General features: G+C 53.5%; 2 protein-coding genes across 2 annotated transcripts; one reads left to right on the top strand and one right to left on the bottom strand.

Moving 5' to 3' along the window:
- Positions 1–8138: 8138 nt before the first annotated feature.
- IL27 (interleukin 27) lies at positions 8139–17193 on the top strand. Its single transcript, XM_081090105.1, has 5 exons — positions 8139–9917; positions 14348–14511; positions 14596–14694; positions 15520–15678; positions 16653–17193. Exons 1-5 carry the CDS (start codon positions 9884–9886, stop codon positions 16905–16907), a joined length of 711 nt encoding a protein of 236 aa, XP_080946231.1. The 5' UTR covers positions 8139–9883; the 3' UTR covers positions 16908–17193.
- Positions 16307–21808, bottom strand: APOBR (apolipoprotein B receptor; the record flags this gene model as incomplete). The annotated part of the gene is made up of 4 exons (XM_081090104.1): positions 16307–17944; positions 18042–18307; positions 18392–21121; positions 21647–21808. 4 exons carry the CDS (start codon positions 21806–21808, stop codon positions 17875–17877), a joined length of 3228 nt encoding a protein of 1075 aa, XP_080946230.1. The 3' UTR covers positions 16307–17874.
- Between the last annotated feature and the right edge of the window lie 1089 nt (positions 21809–22897).

The following is a 22897-nucleotide window of genomic DNA, read 5'->3' as shown; positions in this document are numbered from 1 at the left end:
TTTACTTATTAATTTACTGTCTGGGGTCAGGGGAGGCGACCACTGGCAGCTGGGAAACCCAAGGCAAGGAGAGGAGTTGAGTGGCCACAGGCAGAGAGCGGGCTTGGGGTGGGCTTGGGGCTGGGCAAGGAGGCCTAAGTGCTCCCCGCCACCTTTCCCCCCTCCCCCGGCCCAGCCCGCTGTCCCCCGTCAGCTGCTGCCCTGTTCCTGGAGGAGACGCACCCCCTGGGGCTCCGCGGCTGCCCTGTCGGAGCCACTCTGTCACCACCTTCCCAGCAGGGCGCCCACTGCCCATCTGACACAGGATCTCAACCACCTGCACTTATTCTAAGCGCCTTTCGCCACTTCCTCAGGGCTGGTCCCTGGCTCTCAGCAGGTGCACAGTAAATATCCCTGAGTGAATGTGTCAGAAACGGTCTCTCTTCACACCATCCTGTTGCTGGGGACGTGTCTCTTCTCATCTTTTCCGGTCAGAGTTCCACTCTTTCTGAAAAAATGAGCCTATTTGCATAATGTTGCCTTCCCACGTTACAGTTCCCCTCCCTGGTCCTCCAACAGGTCTGGCCTCCCAGTAAGCTCACCCAGCAACGGGTGTCACCATCCGGTTTACAGACCCGGGAGCTGAGGCTTGAAAGGACAGTGGCTCGCTAGGAGACCTGCGGCAGCTTTGTGGCCGCTGAGCTGGAGCTCTGAGCCAGGTCCAGAGAGAGACTTTCACAGGAGCCGCCCTGTCCCCACCCTCCATGCAGCCGATCTGAGGGCGTCTGCTTCCCTGGGAATGAAAGGAAGTAAAGGGGAATCCATGTACGTTTTCTGCGTCTAACCGAGTTGGCTGGACCTGCTCTGCCCTCCTCCTCCAGGGCCAGGTCGGCAGTGGCATCTGTTTCTCAGGCCGGCGGAGACAGCGTGAGGGCACTGAGGTCTTGACCAACCAGCTCTGCGAGAGGGTCCTGCTGAGTGGGCCCGTCTACCCACAAGACCTGTCACCCACCCAGGTGAGTAAGAGGCAGGACGGGGGCCACGGAAGAGGAGGGGCAGCTGACCTCTGCCCCAGCTCCTGCTCTTGCACCAGGGTCCCTGCCTTCCTCCCTCCTTGCTTCCTGGCATTTACTGAGAAAGCTTGGGCTGCATATTCCTACACCTGGGCAGGCGAACAATTCTGGAATTTGAGGGGATGGCCATGGGATTCCTGACTTGCTCTTCTCCTCTCCTCTGCCCTCTCACTGTGTTTCTGTTTCCTGCATTCTTCTTTTTTTAAATTTTTTGTTGATTGATTGATTGGAGAGAGAGAGAGAGAGAGAGAGAGAGAGAGAGAGAGAGAGAGAGAGAGAGAGAGAATATGTGCCCTGCCTGGGGATCAAATCTGAAACCTTGGCATATGGGGAGGACTCTTTAACCAACTGAGCTACCCAGCCAGGGCTGTTCCCTGCATTCTTCTGATTTGTGCTGCTCACTATACCCATCCTGGCAAGATATTGGACCGTCAGTGGCAGGCAGGGCAAGTTAGGGTCCATCGCACTCAATACAGGAGGGACCATGGCTTTATCAATACAGGGCTTGGGCACATCTATTGGTTGCCTCTTGCATTATCGCTACTGGGGATTGAGCCTGGGAATCTAACCAGTGACCTATTGATGAACCACATCTCATCACCGAGCCATACCAGCCAGGGCACTGCCCCTTCATTTATGGGTGAATGTTTCTGTTTTCTGGCCCTTTCATTCCTTTGTTCATTCATTAGAGGTGGTATGACTAGTAGTTAAGAGTATAGACTCTTGCCCTAACCAGTTTGGCTCAGTGGATAGAGTGTCGGCCTCAGACTGAAGGGTCCCAGGTTTGATTCCAGTCAAGGTCACGTACCTCGGTTGCAGGCTCTTTCCTGTCTGGGACCTGGTTGGGGCGCATGCATGAGGCAACCAATTGATGTGTTTCTCTCACATCAATATTTCTCTCTGCCTTTCCCTCTCTCTTCCAGTCTCTCTAAAAATCAATGAAAAAATATCCTCGGGTGAGGATTAAAAAAAAAATAAGTATGGACTCTTACCTGGCTGGTGCGGCTCAGTGGTTGAACCACGATGAACAAGGAGGTCACAGTTTGATTCCCAGTCAGAGCACATGCCCAGGCTGTGGGCTTGATCCCCAGTAGGGCGTGTGAAGGAGGCAGCCAATCAGTGATTCTCGTCATTGATGTTTCAATCTCTCACTCCCTCTCCCTTCCTCTCTGAAATCAATACAAACATATTTTTTTAAAAAAAAAAAGAGTGTGGACTCTTGGAACTATAGTTGATTACATTGTATTATATAATCAAAATTTGCTAAGACAATAGAATTAAATGTTCTCATACCAAAAATAAATAAGTTTGAGAGGTGATGGATGTGCTATCTAACTTGATGGGGGAAAGCTTTTGTAATGTATGCATATATCACAATGTATACTTTAAATAACATAATTTTATTTGTCAATTACATCTCAATAAAATTGGGAAGAAAGAGAGTGTGGATTCTCAAGTCATACTGTTTTAGTTCAAATTTCAGTTCTGCTATTGTTGGGGTTTGTTCTAGTTTAATATATCTTAATAGCAAAGAAACAGCCCAGAAAACACACAACATTAAAAATATGTACTGCCTGACTGGTGTGGTTGAGCATTGACCTATGAACCAGGAGGTCATGGTTCGATTCCCAGTCAGGTCACATGCATGGGTTTCAGGGCTCAATCCCAGTGTGGGCTGTGCAGGAGGCAGCCAATCAATGATTCTCTCTCATCATTCATGTTTCTATCTCTCTCTCCCACTCCTTTCCTCTTTGAAATCAATAAAATATATTTTTAAAAAAATATCTACTTACACATAGGACAACTCAGAAAGTATAGTGAATGGATGGAGTCCACTGTATGATTAAAATGCCAAAACACCATTTAGTTGCCATCAATAAGAAATTTACCTGTTTTTTTAAAATCCAGTAAGTGTGCCTTGACCTGTGTGGCTCAGTTGGTTGAGTGTCATCCCATGCACCAAAAGGTCGCCAATTCAATTCCCGGTCAGGGCACATGCCCAGGGTGCAGGTTCGGTCCCCATCGGGGTGCAATTGTTACCGTTTGGCATGAATAGCACACAGGTTGGTGTCTTCACAAAGGCCACCCAGACAGGCCTCACGTGACCCTGCAAAGCACCAATCGCTGCGCTCTGGAAGCACAGATCTGTTTTAAGTCCTGAGCAACATCTCACACCAGACGCTGGAAGGGAAGTTTTCAAATCAGAAGCTCAGTGGACTTCTGATAATGTCTAATTTCAGGAAATGCCATGGTACCAGGCCTGTAATGGTGAGGTTTCTTCACCCCTCCAGTAGAGGGCGCACTCTTTCGAGCGGCTTTGGTAGCCATTTGCTTCCTTGGTGTTTTACCGCCCGTGGATTTGCGGGCAGTCTGCTTTGTAAGAGCCATGGTATAGAAACCTCTTTACTTACCCCCCTTCTCCTGCGGCTGGAGCTCAGAGAGCTGGAGGCGGCACTGCTCAGTTCCCTCACCTGTAAAATGGATTGCTTTAAGGATTACGTGAGTTTATGCATATAAAGCTGTTAGGACAGTGACTGACTGGCATACAGAGAAGGCTCAGCAAATGCTAACTGCTGTCCTAGCCAGTACAGTATAGTGGTTAAGAAAACCAGATATCCTGGGTTCAAATCCCAGAGCTGCCACTTACTAACTTAACATTGAGCACAAAGCCTAACCCCTTTGGGCCTCAGGGTCCTCTTTTGTATAAAATGAACATGAGCAATAATATCCACAACATAGGGTTAAATGCCCATTCTTGAAAAGTGCCTGGGACATATAAGCATTTGGGTAAATTTTTTAGTTATAATTTTATTTTTTTTTTAATATTTTATTGATTTTTTACAGAGAGGAAGGGAGAGAGATAGAGAGTTAGAAACATCGATGAGAGAGAAACATCGATCAGCTGCCTCCTGCACATCTCCCACTGGGGATGTGCCCGCAACCCAGGTACATGCCCTTGACCGGAATCGAACCTGGGACCTTTCAGTCCGCAGGTCGACGCTCTATCCACTGAGCCAAACCGGTTTCGGCTTTAGTTATAATTTTAATTTTATTCCATCCAGTATAAGCTCCACGAAGGCAGAACTTTCTATTGGCTTCATTCACTGCTGTAGCTCTGGTGCCTAGAACAGTGCCTGGGACATTGTTGTTAGTATCCCATTGCTGACCGCGTTGGTGCTCAGTAAATATGGACCGAGCGTCCACTGTTTTCACACTGCTCCTTCTCTATGGAATGTGCTTGTCACTGGCTTCTTTCTACTAAGTGACACCATCGGAGTTTATCATGGTTTTTAAAATCTAGTCTGAGATTTTTTATGTTGGAAATCAATTGTGAAGGTAGATCAAAGCAGGGGAAGGGCATCTACTACCAGTGCCAGAAACACAATGCAAAGTGCCTTAAGCAGGAAAGAAGACTGGCTTGTGAAACTGAACGTTTCAGAATAAATTGCCACCGGAAAAGCTGGATCCAGGAGCTTAAAATAAATAATCCCAAGGTTCTCGTCTCCCTCAGTCGCTCTCAGCCCTGCTTTCCCTGCACTGGCTCCCGTCTGAGGCAGGCTCAGGCTCACATTCTACCGGCCTAGCAATCCCTGCAGAGAGAAAGCCCTTCCTGCCAGCAGGCCCAGGACTGACTCTCGGTGTGTCACGTCTCCATCCTTGAACTGCTCACTGCAGCAAGGGGCTGGCCGGGCCTGGGTCACGTGGGGGTGTCAGCCTCTGGAGAGGAGATGGATAATTCCCCAAAGGAAAATCCAGGTGCTTTTGAAAATATATGTAAAGCCCTAGGTGGTTTGGCTCAGTGGATAGAGCGTTAGTCTGCGTACTGAAGGGTCCCGGGTTCAATTCCAGTCAAGGGCACATGCCTGGGTTTCAGGCTCAATCCCCTATAGGGGGCGTGCAGGAGGCAGCCAATCAATGATTCTCATCATTGATGTTTCTATCTCTCTCTCCCTCTCCCTTCCTGTCTGAAATCAATTGTGTGTGTGTGTGTGTGTGTGTGTGTGTGTGTAAAAAGAATGGTGGACAGGTGGAATGCTCTTCTCTCGTCATCCTCTCACCCTCTGACCAGTTGACCATGTTTGCTCCACGAGCTCTCAATATTATTAGCACTTCCAGTTTCCAGGTCACCAGAGCACACGTTCAAGTGCTCTCTCTTTCCCTGAGAGGAAGGTACTGCCATACCCATTCTCCAGGTGAAGAAATGAAGGCCAAAAAGAGGCTCGCCAGGTGCCCCAGTAACTTACAAACTGCCTGCTTTGTCTTACACTCTGGTTTCACATATTCGTCCAGTCTTCGCAGAGAGATGACCGCCCTGCGGGCCAAGACCATAGCGCCCTAATTCTGTCTTCCCCTCCGACCCAGGTGGGACTTCCTGCAGAAGCATGGGAGGAGTGAACGTGTCCATTGCACTTGCCTGAGGTCTGAAGCAGAACCTATGGGTTAGGGAAGGGCACAGAAGGCGTAGAAAAGTTGAAAGGCTAAGAGATTAACATCTAGATCTTAGGGCTGCACACATGGTCTTAATGTAGGAGGGAATGGTTCAGACAGTCCTCAGAGCCACAGAGGGCAGAAGGCATTTATGAGAGAATGACAATTGAAGGAGGGACAAAGCCAGGTATTTAAAGAGCCCAGGGAAGAGTGTTCTAGGCTAGTGGTCGCCAAACTTCCGGACCTCACAGACCACCAGTGATCCACGGACCACCGGTTGGAGACCGCTGCTAGGCAGAGGAAGCAGCAGGTGCAAAGAAAGGCCCTCGCCGGGTAGGAGTGAGCCTGCAGTGTTTGTAGGGCAGCTAGGAGGCCAGGGAGAGGACAAAAGGGGTCGATGGGAAGGGTCATGAGGACCTTGTAAACCACTGAAAGGGTTTCGCTTTTCCTCGGGGTGGAATGAGGAGCCGTGGGAATCAGTGACTCGGTCATGCAGATAGCCTGTTGGGACCCAGGACCACAGCTGAGACAGGAGGAAGAAAAGTAGGTCAGCAGAAACATATATGTGGTGCACTGGTTATTAATGGAGGGTTCTGTAATCAAAGAAAGCATGATCATTTCAAGAGAAACACCGAAAGTGCTTTATTCAAAGTAATGTCCATTGCTAGCTACACATTCCCCCATCTTTCAGGTAATCCATGGATACCGTCCCAATAGAACTTTTCTTGTTTTGAGGCAAACCACTCAGAGACCCAATTTTCCACTTCTTCGTCTGTTTTGAAGTGCTGCTCAGAAAGTGTGTGTGCCATCGATCGGAACAAGTGGGAATCTGAAGGAGCAAGGTCTGGTGAATACGGCGGGTGGGTTAATACTTCCCAGGCAAGATCTTTTAACGTGTCTTTAACTGGTTTTGAAGTGTGTGATGGTGCGTTATCATGAAGCAAAATTACTTTGCCGTGTCTTCTGGCCCATTCTGGGCGTTTCATGATCAAAGTGTGGTTCAAATAGATTAGTTGTTGTCGGTAGCGATCAGTTTTAATGGTTTCGCCTGGTTTTAGAAGCTCATAATACACCACACCTTCCTGATCCCACCAAACGCAGAGCATTGTCTTCTTTCCGAAGCAATTTGGCCTTGCAGTTGATGTTGATGGTTGACCTGGATCAATCCATGACTTTATGCGTTTGGGATTCTCAGAATAAATCCACTTTTCACCGCCAGTCACAATTCGATGCAAAAAATACTTTCTTTCATGCCATTGAAGCAGCATTTTACTGATGACTTTTCGGTTTTCCATTTGTCTTTCGTTCAGTTGATGTGGCACCCATTTTCCTTCCTTTAAAATCTTTCCCATTGCTTGTAAATGATCGGAAATTGTTTGCTGAGCAGCATTTAATCTTCCTGCAAGTTGTTTTTGAGTTTGACATGCATCTTCATCCAATAATGCTTGTAATTGTTGGTCTTCAAACTTTTCCAGTTGACATGGACGTTCTTTGTCTTTCACACCGAAAGCATCACTTTTAAAGCATTTAAACCCGCGCTCACAAGCATCTTGAGATGGAGCATGTTCACCAAAGTATATGATGACTTTTTCTTCAAAATAATGAATTAAAACTTCTTTCAAATGCCCTCTTTTTGGCATGAAATTCGACATTTTAAGCATAAAAATATCTATGATGTTAACACCTTCAGCAAATTTGACATATGAAGTTTTAAAGCTTGTTGTCAATACAACAAAATAGTATACATATCAAATCACATATATATCACCATATGTGTAACTCCATCTATTGGAAAAAAAAATCCGCATTATTAACTGGTATACTTCTTTTGTATGAATAAGATAGCACATAAAAATATCAGCAGGGGGTGTGCTCCGTTCCTGGGGTTCCGCATGCAGTGGGCAGGACAAGCAAGGGATCTGGCGGCCAGGGGGGCTGACACTTCACAGAGGCTGCCAGGTGAGGGCCCCAGTTTGGGAGTGGGGCCCAGTGTCCACCTTGGAGGTGAGGGCTGCTGAAGGACCTGGCGTCTCTCTGCCCAGGGCATGTCTGCCCCTCTCAGACACCTGACATGGCTTGCCCTGAGGCTCAGCCCAGGGTCTGTATTCCAAGTCCTCTCATAGGGAGGCCTGGTAGAGCATCACCTGGCCTGGAAGTGTGTGTTCCCAGAGGTCCTCAGAGCAGTGGCTGTCCACACAGGGCCCAGCGCCCAATGGGCTCGCTCCCTGAGATTTCTGCTGCAGGTCCCTTCTGCCTGTGGCCCCCGTGTATTTATTTTTGAGAGCTTCCTTGTAGGTCAGACCTTATGTTACTAATAATAGCTAAAACCTACGGTCTGGTCACATGGCCGGCCCTGTTCTAAGCACTTTACAAACAATAGCTCATTGAGGCTTCCAAACCAGCGGTTCTCAACCTGTGGGTCGCGACCCCTTTGGCGGTCAAACGACCCTTTCACAGGGGTCGCCTAAGACCATCCTGTATATCAGATATTTACATGACGATTCATAACAGTAGTAACATTACAGTTATGAAGTAGCAACGAAAATAATTTTATGGTTGGGTCACAACATGAGGAGCTGTATTTAAAGGGCCAGAGGGTTGAGAACCACTGCTCTAAACAGTCTTATATTATGTTCCTCATGCTAGAGATGATGAAACTGAGGCACAGAGAGGTTAAATAACTTGCCTACGATCACACAGCTACTGAGTGGCAGTGCCAATTGTCTATGTGCATCATTGTCACAGCAGTCCTGTCCGCTGGTAGGAGTGGCGTACCCACCTGGTAGATGAGCCAAGCACAGGGAGGTTTGTGCCTAGTCGCACTGGCAAGTGTTGGAGCTGTGAAAGGAGAGCGGGGCTGTCTGATCCATGGCACCCTGCAGCCTCCCAGGTTTGCCTCCGCTCATGGGCTGAGAGGTGGGCCCCATTCTGCAGATGGGGAAACCGAGGCATCGCGTGTTTGGAGCATCTTGCTCAAGAGGGTGTACATGGGAAAGGGCAGAGCAGAGCCGGGACTCAACCCGGGACTTTTCTTCCCCGGGCTGGTGCTTTTCCTCTGTAGCCCTCCTGCTGGGCTTTCGGCTCTTCCTTCCTGGTGCTCAACAAACCTGGCCTCCCACCTTCTCCTCGCGGCCTGCGCAGCACAGCCTTCCCGCCTTGTGTTCCTGTGGAGTTCACAGAGAACACCCAGGGATGACCATCCTGTCCACGGGAAGTCCTCCCACCCCCTTTCAGCCCTCCCACGTGCCTGCCATGGCCTCATGGGGAAAAGAGAGGTGGGACCCTTTCCCCTCGCCAGGCTCCCTCTCCCAGAGTCAAAGGTGGGTGGGAAGGGTACAAATAAATCCTGCTAGGCCCTGGGTGTGGGGTGGGGTGGGTGCATGTGAACGATGGGAGAGAGATCCAGTGATCATGGGACTCCAGGCCTCATCCACCTCCACCACCACCACCACCACCCGCCGTCCCCCACCCCACCCCACCCCCACTCTCCTGGGAGGGGGTGGGCGGTGCAGTGCCTAGCCTCAGGGTCTCATATCCTCTGTGCGGGAGACTCAGAGGTGTGGCCCCAGCTCCACCCTCACCTCCCCCCAGCCTTCCCGCCTGCACTAAAGCCCATCTTGGTTTCACTTAGGGATTTGTTCCAAGCCTCAACGATGATGACATCACAGGGCCCAGGGATTCCCCACTTGAGTTCCAGTCTTCCTTCTGTCACTGATCCACTGGGTGGCCTTGAATAAGACATTTCCCTTCCTGACTCCATCCTGATGTCACATCTGAAGCTTCTGGTTCCTGAGCTCAGGATTCCCAGGCAACCCCGTGGAGTGCTCCACAGGCCAGAGCTGGGTCAGGGCTTGGAAAACAATCAGGAAATGGGTGTATGGTTCTTTCTCTTTTTAAACATCCTCTAGGTTTTCATTCTCTCCATAATAATAGCGGCAGCATTTGAAAACTGCTATTACTTTTCCATGAGGAAACGGAGGTCCAAGGCAGGCCTGTGAGTCACCTGAGGCCCCGGGGTTAGCTGCACACTGCAGTCCGCACGGGATTCTTGGCTTCCTTTCCTGCAGCTCTCACCCCTCTCCGCATCCCTTCCGCTTCCCACTGGCCCCAGCCCACGCCTCAGCCCACCAACCAAGATCTTACTGTGGGAACTGAGGCCCAGGTAGGCAGAGATGGGCCCAGGCCCATCCTCCAAGGATGTGGGCAGAGGCTGGCGGGGCCCTCACTAGCGCTCTGGCTTCTTGTCAAGGTTCTGCTAAGATCATCAGCCAGGGCCATGGCCAGGTGCCCCCAGCCTTGGCCAGAGTGGGAGGAGGCTGGCAGTGAGACCTCAGGGCTCAGGCTGGCTCCAGACCTGCTGCTCCCCCGGCGGCTTACACATCACCAGCCTGAGCAGAACCTCGATGAGGCCCTCGGGGCGGAAGACAGATTTGTTGGGTGAGTAAACATGAACCTACTATTGTCAGCTACTGGGGACACATCAGGGCACAAAACAGGCAAAAATCCCCACCTTTCTGGAACCCACATCTTCATGTACATGAAGACAAACGAAAAATGATTGAGAAAATGTTAAATATCTAAAAATATTATATATCTAAAATGCTGCCGAAACCGGTTTGGCTCAGTGGATAGAGCGTCGGCCTGCGGACTGAAGGGTCCCAGGTTCGATTCCGGTCAAGGGCATGTACCTGGGTTGCAGGCACATCACTAATAGGAGATGTGCAGGGGGCAGCTGATCGATGTTTCTCTCTCATCGATGTTTCTAACTCTCTATCTCTCTCCCTTCCTCTCTGTAAAAAATCAATAAAATATATTTTAAAAAAATAAAATAAAATAAAATGCTATGCAGGGGGGAAAATGCAGGAGAGAAGTAGAGGGGGCTGGTGGCAGGGTTGCAGTTTTTAGTAGGGTGGTCCCTAAAGACGCTATTTGAGAACTTGACATTGGAGCAGAGATTGTAAGGCGAGGGTACGCTTTGCAGATATCTGGAAGAAGGGTGTTCAGGCAGAAGGAACAGCAGTGCAAAGGCCCTGAAGCAGGAGCATGCCTGGCATGTTCTAGGAGCAACGAGGAGGCCAGTATGGCTGGGAGCGGTATGAGTGAGGAGAGAGTGCGCGAGATAAGCAAACGTTCAATGCCCATTGCAGACAAGCTTTATGACAGGAAAGAATAAGCCATTCAGGGGGAAGCCTGTGACAAGACCTATAAGGCAGGGAGGGCATTCTAGGCAGAGACCAGCTTGTGCAAAGGCAAAGAAGTATGAGGTGGCTCATCGTGTTCAAGCATGAAGCTCCAGGGGCTGGAGCGGGAGTGGAGTGGAAGTGAGAGGTGAGGCTGGAGGAGCCAGCTGCAGCCTGACTGAGGAGGGCAGAGAAGCAGCAAGGGGCAGAGGTCTCGGGGAACCCTAAGAGAAGGTTGGGAGGGCCAGAGAGCAAGAGATGGGGTTCAGGATTTGAGAGGTCAGGCATGGCTATGGTCAGGGAGTGAGTGTGTGGGCATGTCTCTAGGATGATGGCAAGACTTGGGGATGTAAGGAAAGCCAGCCAGAGCCTCTGTTGGTCCTCACCATGAGCCTAAGGATGTGTAGGACCCCCTCCTCCAGCAGGGAGCACCAGGTGAATGGCATGGGGGGGCGGGGGGAATTAGCTGCCACCACTGGGGGCACAGCAAGGGAAACCAGTCTGGGCTAGACAAGTGCCAATCACTCTTCCTTCTCCTCCTCCTCCACAGTCCTCAGGGATTGAGTCCTGGCTGGTGCTGGTACTTCCCTGGCAGTTGGTCCCAGGCTACCCTGGTGAGCAGTGCCAAGGCAGGGCTGAGGAGACAGGGCATAGGAAGGGGAAGCCCCCTTGGTTTCTGTCTCACAGCAGGGACCCAATAGGGAAACCCCGCAGGTCCCAAAAGGAAACTGGCAGCAGTGGGCCTTGGGGAAGACCAAGAAACCCCCATTTTCTCCCTGAAGATGGGAAATCCAGGGTGGGGCTTAGGGCGGGGCTGTGCTGGAAGGAAGATCTGTGGTTGATGCAACCCAGCCTTGACAGCTGTCTACAGAGCAGAAACTATTCTGGAATCTGGCTGAGGCCTGGTCCTGACCTCACACAACCCAACCTGGCCACAGGCTGGGCCCTAACCTGCTCATCAACTGAGCTCTTATCCCAGCCCTGACCTGAGTCACAAGCTGTCAGAACCTTGACCACAGACCGAGCTCTGTACCCTCTCTGGACTGAGCCCAACCCTAGTTCATCCCCCATAGAGCCCCCAGGCCATTAATAGCTCTGACCCCAAACACAGAGCCAGGATGCTAGCCCCAGACAAAGCTCTGAGTCCAACCCTAGACCATGTTCTGATCCCAATTATAGAGTGAGTTCTAATTCAAGATCTGACTCTGATCTTGGCGAAAGACTGAGTACTTGGCCCTGAATTAAACTTCTCATCAAGCCCTGACCTAGGCTGTAGACTGAGCCCTGACTCTGCCCAGACTGAGACCCCTCTGCCCCACACAAAGCCCCATCCCAGCCACCCAATGAGCCCCAACTTCCCTTGTATTCCCTTCCTCAGCCATCTGGTAAACCAGAAGAGAGTAAGACCCTAAATCCCCTCTGATGGACAGTCATCTTACCTGGCCATTCATCTTTTGAAGGACAGTAGGCTGGTGATGGCACTAGAACGATGACGACAGAGCAGAGAAACAGGAGGGAATTCAAGTCTCTGGGACCTACCAGCAAATAGAGCAGGTGGCTCACCTGAGAGTGGGGAAGTGAGGGGAAGACTGGACCTGGAGCTCAGCAGGGTCATCAGCTTGGATTGACAGAACCCCAGCTTCCCACCATCCCCCACCACACCCCCTCTGGGAAGGGAAATTACATTTCCCCATTTAGCAAGGGGTGGTGAGGAGGGAAGACTGAGTTAAAGCAAAGCTGAAAGTACAAGCAGCACGGAAAGTGAAACTGGGCACAGCCCCCAGTATAAGACTCCCCCGGCCCGGGAGATGGTGGCCAAAGAGGCTGGGCCCTGCCATGGGCCAGAAGGCAGGCGACCTTGGCTGGCGTGAGTTTGAGGCCAGGGCTTGGGGCAGAGGGGTGGGAGGCTTGGCTGAGACTGGGCAGAGGGTGGGAGAGCTTGGCTGGTGTGGGTGGGGGTGAAGGGCTGAGGGGCTACTATTTGGCAGACTAAGGATACAGCTGACGGAAGGATGGGAAGGAGGCCGGCATGGAGGGGGAAGAAGGGCTGGACAGTCAGGTGATGGTTCAGCCGCGACTGGATAGAGGATGGATGAGACAGTTTGGTTGGCATGGATGGAGAGAGTTGGACAGGCAGGTTGATCAGAACCCAGACCTGGCAGGTAAATGAAGAGTTGGGTTGGAGTGAATAAGCTTGGCTGAGCACTGGGGCTGGTTAGAGGAAGAACAGCAGGAATAGTTGGCTCATGTCAGGGGCTGTGGCCAAGGCATCAGCAGCCTAACTACAGGGGTCTGTAGTTCGAAGCCTGGGGGGGGTCCATTCTGCAGTTGGAGACTGAAGGACTCGGAGGCTGGGACCAGAGCAGATAGCAGGGTCAGAGTTGGGACCAAGGACTAAAGGATGGGACAGAACCTTCCATGGCCAGGACCAAGGACCCAGGACTGTCTGCCAAGGGAAGGGTCTGGGGGCTCCAGAGCTCAGGCAGGAAGTGGAGGGTCAGTAGGAAATGACACAGCTCATTTCTGGGTGGGCCATATCCACCAGTCTGGGCACCCCTCTCCCTCAACACAGATCTGGGAAAAACCCCACTCTGCCCAAAGTCTCCAGGAGCCCAGAGTGGCCCCCAAGCCAGGGAGCCTGGAAATTTGAGAGCCAGGCACTGGAAGCCCTCTCTGGAAGTCCATGGGGGAGGGGGACCTACCCAGAAACTCCCCGTGGTCTTTACGGGGAGGACATTTTGAGGAGCAGAGCATAGGGCGAAGGATCAAGAACAGACAGGGAAGAGGCAGGGAGAGGGGGCGAGCAGGAACAGGCTTAGGGACTGTTTTGGTTTGTGTTTCGAGGAGAATTGTGTAACCCAGTGATTGCTAGGTTTCCTCTCCCTGAGGGAGAAACCGCTGAACGCTGCTCTCTTCCCAGAGCTCCCGCCCCGTTGTGCCTCTTCCTTTTGCTCAGGAAACACAGGACAGGAAGCACTTTCAGAAATCAGCTAGTCCGACTCCCCCATTTTACAGACTGGGAGCCTGAGGCACAGAAATAAGAGGTGACTTGCTTGAGGAAAGAATCCAAATGAGAAACAGGCTCTACCTCCCGTTCCAGGCCTCCTCCCCCTCCCGGCACCCCTGTTCCTCCCGCACTGCAGAGCGACCCACTCGCCTTGGTAGCGCCCGATCGATTGGTCTGCCCTCTGACTCCCTTGGGTAGAGCCTCCAGCATTGCCAGCCACTCTGGGGCCCGAGGCCAAGCCCGAGGAATCCTTGGCAGAACAGAGTGCCTGTTCCAGGGGAGGTGGTGCCTGCTCTCAGATCCCTGGGGGAAGCTCACAGGTCTGCATCTGGACAGATCCGGAGTCCAGATCTGCAAAATGGGAAGAATACTAGCACCCAGGCTGTCACACAGAGTTGTGCAGTTAGTTCACTGGAAAAGACACTTAGCCAAGGGAGTTAGTGGGGGCTGTGCAAGGCTCTGTCTGCCTGGGGGAAAGGGCACTGCCTTTCAGTCACACAGATGTGCCATATGGTGTCTTCAGTAGCTTCCCTCCGTTAGTGGTTTTTGAGGGGTCAGTGGGATGATACACAGGCCCATAGCACAGGCTCAGAAAAGGCACCTTCTCTTGAGTTCTCCCTTCTCGCAAGTTCTCCTCAAGCTCTCCCCTCATTTTGCCCACCCTCTCCTCATCTCTCCAGGGCTTGGCCTTTTGCTGCTCTCCTTGCTCCTGGCTCGAGCTGGTGTCTGGGGATTTCCAAGGCCCCCAGGGAGACTCCCCCTGAGCCTAGAGGAGGAGTTCAAGGTCAGCCTGCATCTTGCCAGGAAGCTACTGTCCGAGGTTCAGGCCCAGGCCCACCGCTTTGTGAGTTTCCCTAATGCAACTGGCTCTGGGGATGGACAGACCCTCACTCCCATCTGGCCCCCACTAACAGACCTTGCCCTACAGGCTGAAGCTCACCTGCCAGGAGTGAACCTGGACCTCCTGCCCCTGGGACAGCAGCTCCCCAATGTTTCCCTGACCTTCCAGGCCTGGTGCAGCCTCTCTGTGAGTGGGAGAGGTTGTGGGGGGGGGGGGGGCGGCTGCAAGTGAGCTGGCAATAAAGCTGGGCTGGGTGGATAGAGATGAAATCAGGGATTGAACTGAAGATAGATTTGTGAATAAATTGAAGGACAGTCTGGATGAGGTTAAGTATGTCATCCGATATAAAGATGAAGCTGAATAAAGAAATGGAGTTAAAAAGAAGGTAAAAGTGAAGCTGGGCATGGAAAGAGGTGGGGTGGGAATGGAATGGGATTAGGAATAGAAATTAGTATGGAGGAGGGATGAGAATGGGGAGAGGCTGGAAATAGGAAAAAGGTTGGGGATGAGAAGGGGTGTGGATTACTGGTGAGGATGGGAATGGAATGGGGTTGGGATGGAGTTGGAGATGGGATAAAGAGAGTGAGTCCGGACATATGGTTAAGGAATCTAATTGGGAATAGGAATGGGAGTAAGGATAGGAAAGAGGTTGGAGACAGACTGAAACAGGTGAGGAGATGGAGATAGGATGGGATGGTGAAGACAGGAATAAAATGTGTTTGTGGGTAGAGAGTGATAAGACAGTGGAGATGGGGTTGGTGTTCGATATGAGGTCGTACATGCAACTGAAAGTGAGGCTGCGAAAGAAGATAGGATAGAGGTCAAAGACAGCGGAGAGTAGATTGGTGATGAGTGAAGGGAAGAACAGGAGGAGATGAAGTTGAGGATCAGAACAGGTATTCGGGTAGAGTTTGGGATGGGAACGGGGCCCAGAGAGACAGGAGGTTGGGTTGGAAGTGGGTCATCCTTGCCCTGAGGACCTTTTCTGACCCCTTCCCTCTGCTTCCACAGGGATCAGAGCGACTGTTCTTCCTCTCCATGACACTGCACCCCTTTCAAGCCCTATTGGGAGGGCTGGGGACCCAGGGAAGCTGGACCAGCTCAGAGAAGATAAAGCTGTGGGCCATGAGGCTGGATCTCCGAGATTTGCAGCGGCATCTTCGCTTCCAGGTAGAGTACCCACCCACCCTCCTTGACCCCCAGAGACCAAAACTGGGAGTTATTGGCTCCCTTTTAAAAATACCCCTATGCCCACAGGTGGGGTAAGTCTGAAGGGAGATCCTCCAGATCCTCCCAGTGTGTACGTGTGAAGGATGTGTGTGTGTGTGTGTGTGTGTGTGTGTGTGTGGCTGCAGCAGGTCCTGGCTCTACCTGAATCTCTTGGGGTCTTGGTCTTAAATGAGAGAACAGCTCTGAAGCACCCAGCACAGCACCCAGCACAGCAGGACCAATAACAAAGTCGGTTCCCTTTTCCCTGTCATCCTCTGACATCATCAGGTCCTGCTGAACATGTCACAGGGAAATAAGAATGTTACCTTTATTAAAAGGAGAATCAAAAGTGCAAGCAGCAGAAAGACAAGCTGTATCACCTTTCTGCCCATTTCTGATCCTAAGATGACCCTTAAGAGAGGAATTTCCAGAACCCCAGTGCCTAGAGCAGTGATGGCGAACCTTTTGAGCTCGGCGTGTCAGCATTTTGAAAAACCCTAACTTAACTCTGGTGCCGTGTCACATATAGAAATTTTTTGATATTTGCAACCATAGTAAAACAAAGACTTATATTTTTGATATTTATTTTATATATTTAAATGCCATTTAACAAAGAAAAATCAACCAAAAAAATGAGTTCGCCTGTCACCTCTGACACGCGTGTCATAGGTTCACCATCACTGGCCTAGAGCAATCCTGGATGAGTGAGCCAGCTCCTTCCGCAAGCACCAGCTTGCTCTGTGACTTCCATTTTCTTGAAACAAAAAAAAACCAGGCAGGGTACACGAGGTGATGACATAATGGAAGAGCTGAAGTAGGGAAATCACAGCTTTATGGTTTCTGACATCATGTGGCACCACTAGGCACGTAAAGGAGCAAGGATTCGCTCAGCATCTCAGCTGGACCATTTTCTGACCGTGAGCCTCTCCTCACAGGTGCTGGCTGCAGGATTCAGCCTCCCCGAGGAGGAGGAGAACGTGGAGGGGAAGGGGCTGCCCCCAGGGGCCCTGGACGGCCCCTCACAGACGTCAGCCCGGATGTCCTGGCCCCAGCTCCTCTATGCCTACCAGTTGCTGCACTCCTTGGAGCTGGTCTTGTCGCGGGCCGTGCGGGACTTGCTGCTGCTCTCCCAAGCTAAGAACCCAGGCCAGGCCTTGGGGTGCCCAACACTGGCCGGCTCCCAGCCCTGATGGAGTGGTTTCTCAGCCCCTTCCCTCGCCGGTTAGGATTTCACAATGAGTCTGGGCCAACAGGACAGCCACCAGCTCCCTGCCTTAGACAAGGCAGGACTCCACTGCCCTCCCTCCCCAGACCCTCCCCAATAACTTAAGGCCCCTCCAGTCCTGGCTGGATATTTATTTCATGGATATTTATTTATTGTTCAGGGAAATGATGGGATATTTATTGTTTCGGGACCTGCTGGCTGTCCTCGGCGAGGCCGCCATTCTGGGTGCCTAATAAAGCACTCTCGCCCTCTCTCTGCCTCAGCTTCTTTTCAGAGAAGGGGTGTCTGATACCCAAAGGGGGCGCAGAATGGACTCTGCAGCCTCTGGCCACCCTGGATCCCTCTCTGCTCCTACACGTTGGGGTTCCTGGCCTACCTTCCTCCACTCTGGCTTGCTCAGTTGGTGGTTGCCACAGTAACTAGCAGAGTTCTGAGGCTGAGCTCCCATTTTGGAGCCTTAAGGTGGCTGGTTCACTTACATCAAACCTTTGATTGTAAATGGAGCTCCATAGGCCCTCCTCACCCCTTTCCTCCGGCTGCCTTCACCCCAGAGGTTTGCCTTCCTCCCACAGCTCTCCGCGGCTTGGGGAGGGGCTTGGGAAGTGGGGGCAAGCGGAGAGGGGAGGCTGTGGGAGACTGTCCCTGTCCCCTCTCAGGCCTCCAGACAGCTGCCCAGACCGGTTGGGGAGGGAGTCAGGACAGGCTGTGAGCAGTGGTCCCCATGGGGCAGGTGGTCCATGGAGAGTCAGATTCCTTAAGTTCATGATTCTCAGAGATGGCTGGTTCTGTCTGCTTCGTGGATGAAACAGCAAGAAGCTGAGGCCCAGCGGGTGGATAGGGTGCATCCAAGTGGCCGAAGGAGGCAGGCTGAGCAGCATTCAGCCGAGCCCTCCGCCTCTCACTCAGGGCCTGGCTCCTGGGTCTCAGTGCCATCACTGGGGCTTTGGCCGGCCCAGCCTGGCCTGCAGTTCCTGCATCATGCCGGGGTGTGCAAAGCCAAACCTGGAAATGGAAGACAGGCTGGGAGCTGGTCTCCAGTGTCCAGAGCCTCCTGCCCAGCCCAGCCCAGCCCAGCCCAGTCACTTCACCCAGCGCTTACCCGTGTCCCAGGGGCTTTCTCCTAGCTGGCACTGGGGTCCCTTCAGACCTAGGGAGGCTTGGCTCTGGGGGTTCCTCTGGGTGGAGAAGTCTCTGCTCAGGGGCTGACAGCTCTTCCTCTGGTGGGGGGCTGGCAGGCTCCTGCTGCTGCTCAGGGGCGGGGACGCGCCGGAAAGAGGGCCTGGAGCGACGCTGTGAGGAGCTGCGGGAGAGGAGCACACGGCTCCGCGGGACAGAGACGTCCAGGCGAGACACAGGGAGGAGAGCCTGCAGGGAGGGAGCACTGAGTGGTACGGGGCTGGCTTCAGGATTTTGGTCTGTTTGGCCCTGGACCCTTCCCGGAGCCCTTACCTCACTCCAGCTGCCCTGAGCATCCCCACGGGCAGCCTCTTCACGTGGCCCAGGCTCCTGGGTTGCTGGCTGGTCCTCCCGGCCCTGGGCGTCCTCCAGGTCTTCTGCCTCCAGCTCCCTGGCCTCTGGCCTCTGGTGTCCACTCACCTCCACGTCCTCCATTTCGCAGGGCATGTGTGCCTCTGCCTCAGGGCCGTGGTCCCCACGCTGCCCCTCGCTGCCTCGTCCCTGCTGCCTTGCCTCCTGTGCCCCAGCCTCTTTTTCTAACAGCATCTGCCCTTCTGGGAACCCCTCGGCCTCCACGACGACCATGGTCCCCTCTGCCCTCACTGCCTGGGAGCCCGAGGTAAAGCCACCCATCCCACAGCTTCCGTCTGCCACTGCCGATTCCCCAGCCTCCACCCACTCCCCCCCTGGCTCACCCTCCCCAGCCTCAAAAGCCTCCACTTGGCCACCTCTGCCAGGAACCTCCTCGTCTGCGGAGCCCTCCAGGCCAAACGCCTGCCCGCCTCTGCTCTCTCCCTCTGCAGCCTCCATCGCCTCTGCACCTCTGCCAGCTTCCTCTCTCCCTTCTGAGTCCCAGCCTCTTCCAAACGCCCCATCCCACGCTTCCCCCGTCTCTCTTTCAGGCCCTTCCCCAGTCCCAGCAGCCCTCTCATCTGAAGCTGCCTTATGCTCCACAATCCCGGCAGCCGAGGAACTGGCCGGTGTGTCCTCACTGTCCTGGGAGCTCGGCGCTGCCTCCTCCAGCCTCCCGCCTCCCCTGGGTGTTCGCTCTGCCTCCCAGGACACTGCGGCCCCCACCTCCTCACCCTCGGTTTCTCTGGCATCCGGCTCACCCAGGGACCAGCCTGCCCCTAACTCTGCCCCGTGCCCTCCACCCAGCTCCTGGCTCTCTGCTCCACGCCCTGCTTCCTTCGCTTCCTTCCACTCTCCGCCTGCCCCCAGGACCTGTGGCCGTGCAGGCTCTTGGCCTCCCGCGGCCGCCCCCTCCTCTTCCACACCTACTTTTTCCTCCTGGGTACTCCCTCTCTCCACATCCCTTTTCCCCCGGTTTTCCCAGACTTCGGCCTCAGGCCTCACATACCCCGTGTGCCGGGCACTGCCCTCCAGGCTCCTTTCTGTCTCCCCTTTGCTCTGGGCTGGAATGCTCCAGAGCTCTTCCTTCACCTGCTGCTCTTCCCCGGGGTGTTCCACGGGGGTCTGCAGGCCGCCTACCTGCCCAGCGTCCCACACTTCAGTGACCTTGTGCTCTGGGCCACCACCCGCTACCCCAAATTCTTCTCGACCCCTCTGAGCTCCCTCCTCACTCCTCCTCTCCCCAAACTCCTTCTCCGCTGTGGCCTTTGGGGCTGCCGCAAAGTCAGCACCACCTTCAGCCTTGTTTGCCACCTGGTCCTGGGAGGGCTCAGCCTCTGCGGCCCAGCCACTCTCTTTCTCCTCCTCCTTGGCCCGCCGTGCCTGCACCGCTTCCTCCGGACTGGCTTGAGCGGCCCTGGTCTCTGTGTCTTGCCTTGCCTTGGCCTCTTTCCCCCCCTGATCTGCCTGACCCTCAAAGCCCTCCCCTGCCTCCCACTCCGACCCCTGGCGTTCCGCGGCCTCCTTCCCTGCTGTCTGGACCTCAGCGGCTTCTCCCATTCCTTCAGTTCCCAGGGCCGGAGTCTGTTTCAGGCACAGGCTCACCTCAGCCTCTCTATTTCCACCCACGTCCTCCTCCTGGGCTCCCCTAGAGGCCTCTCCTAGGGCCCAGACTCTCCCGGTACCCTCTAGGCTCCTATCTCCTGGGACTGCCCCATTTTCTGTCTCCCTGACTCCTGGGAAGTCAGCCTCCTCTGTGCCTGAGGTTGTCCCAGCCTCCTCCCCACCTGACACTGCCCAGGCCTCCTCCCCACCTGAGGTTGTCCTGACCGCTCTGCCCAAGGTTGCCCCATCCTCAGATGCTGCCCCTGGGTCCTGAGTCCCCGGTGCCTCTGTGCTTTGGCCATCCCTCTCCACGGCCACCACCTCTCCTTCCCTCCCGGCCTCTTTGGCCCCAGCTCCCTGGGTCTCCTCTGCAACGGCCTCCTTGACTGCCTGTTCTGACTCCCTGCCATCCCCTGCCGCCCTCTGGCCATGGGCACCAGCCTTTCCCTCAGGCTCCCTACGCCAGGTCCACTCTGACTCCACCCCTCTGGCCCCCCCTGGCTCTCTTGCCCTGACCTCTTCCTCCTCCTCCTCCTCCTCCTCCTCCTCCTCCTCCTCCTCCTCCTCCTGTTCCCAGGTTCTCGGTGTCTCTTCTCTGTTCACTTCCTGCTCATTGCACTCCTGACTCTCCTGGGCTGGGCTGCTCCCGTCTCGGCCAGCCTCAGACCCTGCGTCAGACTTCTTTCTGGCCTCCAAGGGGGCACTTGGCTCCTGGCACCTGGAGGCCTTGACTGCCTCCCGCGCCCCAGTGTCCTGCCTATCTCCTTGAGATCCATGGGAGCTGCCTTCTCCCCAACTCCAGGTCTGTTCTGTAGCTGAGCTTCCCTCCTGGTGTCTTCTAGCCTCTCCAGGCTCTCTCAGTCCTCCGTCCCCCTTGCTTTGGCTGCCTCCCACAACCTCCAGGGCCTCCTGGGCTTCCTCCTCTACACTTCTTCCTGGCCTTCCTGTAGCCACCTCCCCCAGTTCCTGAGCTGCACCCGCCTCTCCCCTCTCCACAGTGGGGACCTCATCTCCCAAAAGGTAGGAGACAAAGGTACTTAAGGAATCCTAGAAGAATGGGGAGAGGGGAAGACAAAGGCATTAAGGGAAGGCCCAGCTCTCTCCTGCGGGCCCTGGGACAGAGGAACTCAGAATAGGAGGAGGGGTTCTGGGTTCTGGGAGGAGGACAACAGGATCTGCAGAAGGAATAGGAAAGGGCCTAGATTGGGGTATGTGGATAGGTTTGTGGAGGGGGGAGGATTGAAATCCAGAAAGGTTGCTTTAGAGGCTGCCTTATCCTAGGGAAGGAATCTCAGTCTGAGAGACTCAAAGGGAGGAGGGAAGATGAGGTCCCGGGGAGCAGGGGGAAAGTCCCTGGCATCTCTTTGCCCCTCTCACCAGTGTCCCTCTCAAGGCCTGGTGCAGCCCTGGGAGATGCAGCCGGAGGAAATCCATCCTGTCTGTGTCTGTGTGTCCAGAGAAGCTGACAATGACCGTCCCCACCCACCAAGACAAGCCAGTCTTACCCAGGACCCAAGCACTTCCTCTTCCCCTGTTTCCCCTTGACGTATCCTTACCCCAGGCCCTACCCACCTCCTGCAATGCCCATGGCAGCTTCCAGCCCAGGCTGGGAAATGGGTGTGCACCCCACAAGGAACTCAGGTGCATATTTTGAGCTAAAGGGCAAAGGCGGAAGCCAGAAAGGGAAAAAATGGGAGCAGGAGACCTCAGAATTGGGGATGGGGGAGGGTGCATGTGGCAACTGCAGCTCAAGTGACTCAGGTCTTGTATTCACACCTCAGCCATTTCCGCCTCCCCATAAGCCACAGCCACTTTGAGAGGAAGCTGGGGTTTGTGGTTCCTGTTTCGCTTGGGGACAAGGAGTGGGAGTAGGTAGGGGGCTGGTAAGAGCTATGGCTTCTCATTTCAGGGTCATTAATGCTTCCCCAAGGGGAAGAAGGGGCTGGATTGGCGGCTTCAATGCTGTTCCTAATCTGCCGAGTCATTCTTGTGAAACAAAACTTAGCTAGGTTTTGAATTGTGGTTATTTGTGTCTGCCTCCCACCCTCCTGTGAGTTCCTTGAGGGCAGAGGCCATGTATGACACACTGATGAGTTTCTAGAGCCCTGCATGGGTGTCGAACCCCACTTTTCATTGGTTGAGTGACCTGGGAAGACCAAAGGGAAAGGAGCACATTTCTAACAGCAGCCTGGCGGCCTGCTTGTGAGAAAAGAGCGGACACAGGGGGGCACAGGGATTGGAAGCCCGTAGGAGATATCAGCGGGGGAAGGAGGTAATGGAGAAATCACAGAATGCTGCTTTACCACCTAGAGCAGTGGTTCTCAACCTTCCTAATGCCGCAACCCTTTAATACAGTTCCTCATGTTGTGGTGACAATTTCATTGTTACAAATTGAACATAATTCAGGCATAGTGCTTAATCACAAAAACAATATGTAATTATATATGTGTTGTCCGATGGTCTTAGGCGACCCCTATGAAAGGGTCGTTCGACCCCCAAGGGGGTCGCGACCCACAGGTTGAGAACCGCTGACCTAGAGGAAGGTGAGAGAATCCCTCCTTATTTGGGACTATGTGAAGTGGCATTGATCTCCACCTCTTCCTCTAATCCGCTTCTGGAGCCCCACTTCCTAAATTCCTACTTAGATAAAGGGGAAGAGATCACAGAATCAGAACCTTGGGCCTTAGAATCGGCTGGGCTGGTCCCCTGGGAGCAGGCAGGAATCCCCAGCAGCCTGCTCAGCCAGCTGCTTTCCTAAGGTCACCTTCACATCTAACTTTGTATGATCATCAGTAACTTTCCTTTTTTGTTGTTTCCTCACCT

Source organism: Myotis nattereri (genome assembly GCF_964212035.1).
Source record: "Myotis nattereri genome assembly, chromosome: 4".
NCBI lineage: Eukaryota > Metazoa > Chordata > Mammalia > Chiroptera > Vespertilionidae > Myotis > Myotis nattereri.
The sequence above is the reverse complement of the archived record's forward strand: the minus strand, read 5'-3'. Positions and strand labels throughout refer to the sequence as shown.

What these genes read in the sequence shown, in the direction of transcription:
- IL27 (XM_081090105.1), top strand. Translation starts at nt 9,884, where the DNA reads ATGAGGCCCTCGGGGCGGAAGACAGATTTGTTGG. An exon ending in AGGCCTGGTGCAGCCTCTCT is followed by an intron (nt 14,695 to 15,519) that starts GTGAGTGGGAGA and finishes CTGCTTCCACAG; the next exon opens with GGATCAGAGCGACTGTTCTT. An exon ending in AGCGGCATCTTCGCTTCCAG is followed by an intron (nt 15,679 to 16,652) that starts GTAGAGTACCCA and finishes CTCTCCTCACAG; the next exon opens with GTGCTGGCTGCAGGATTCAG.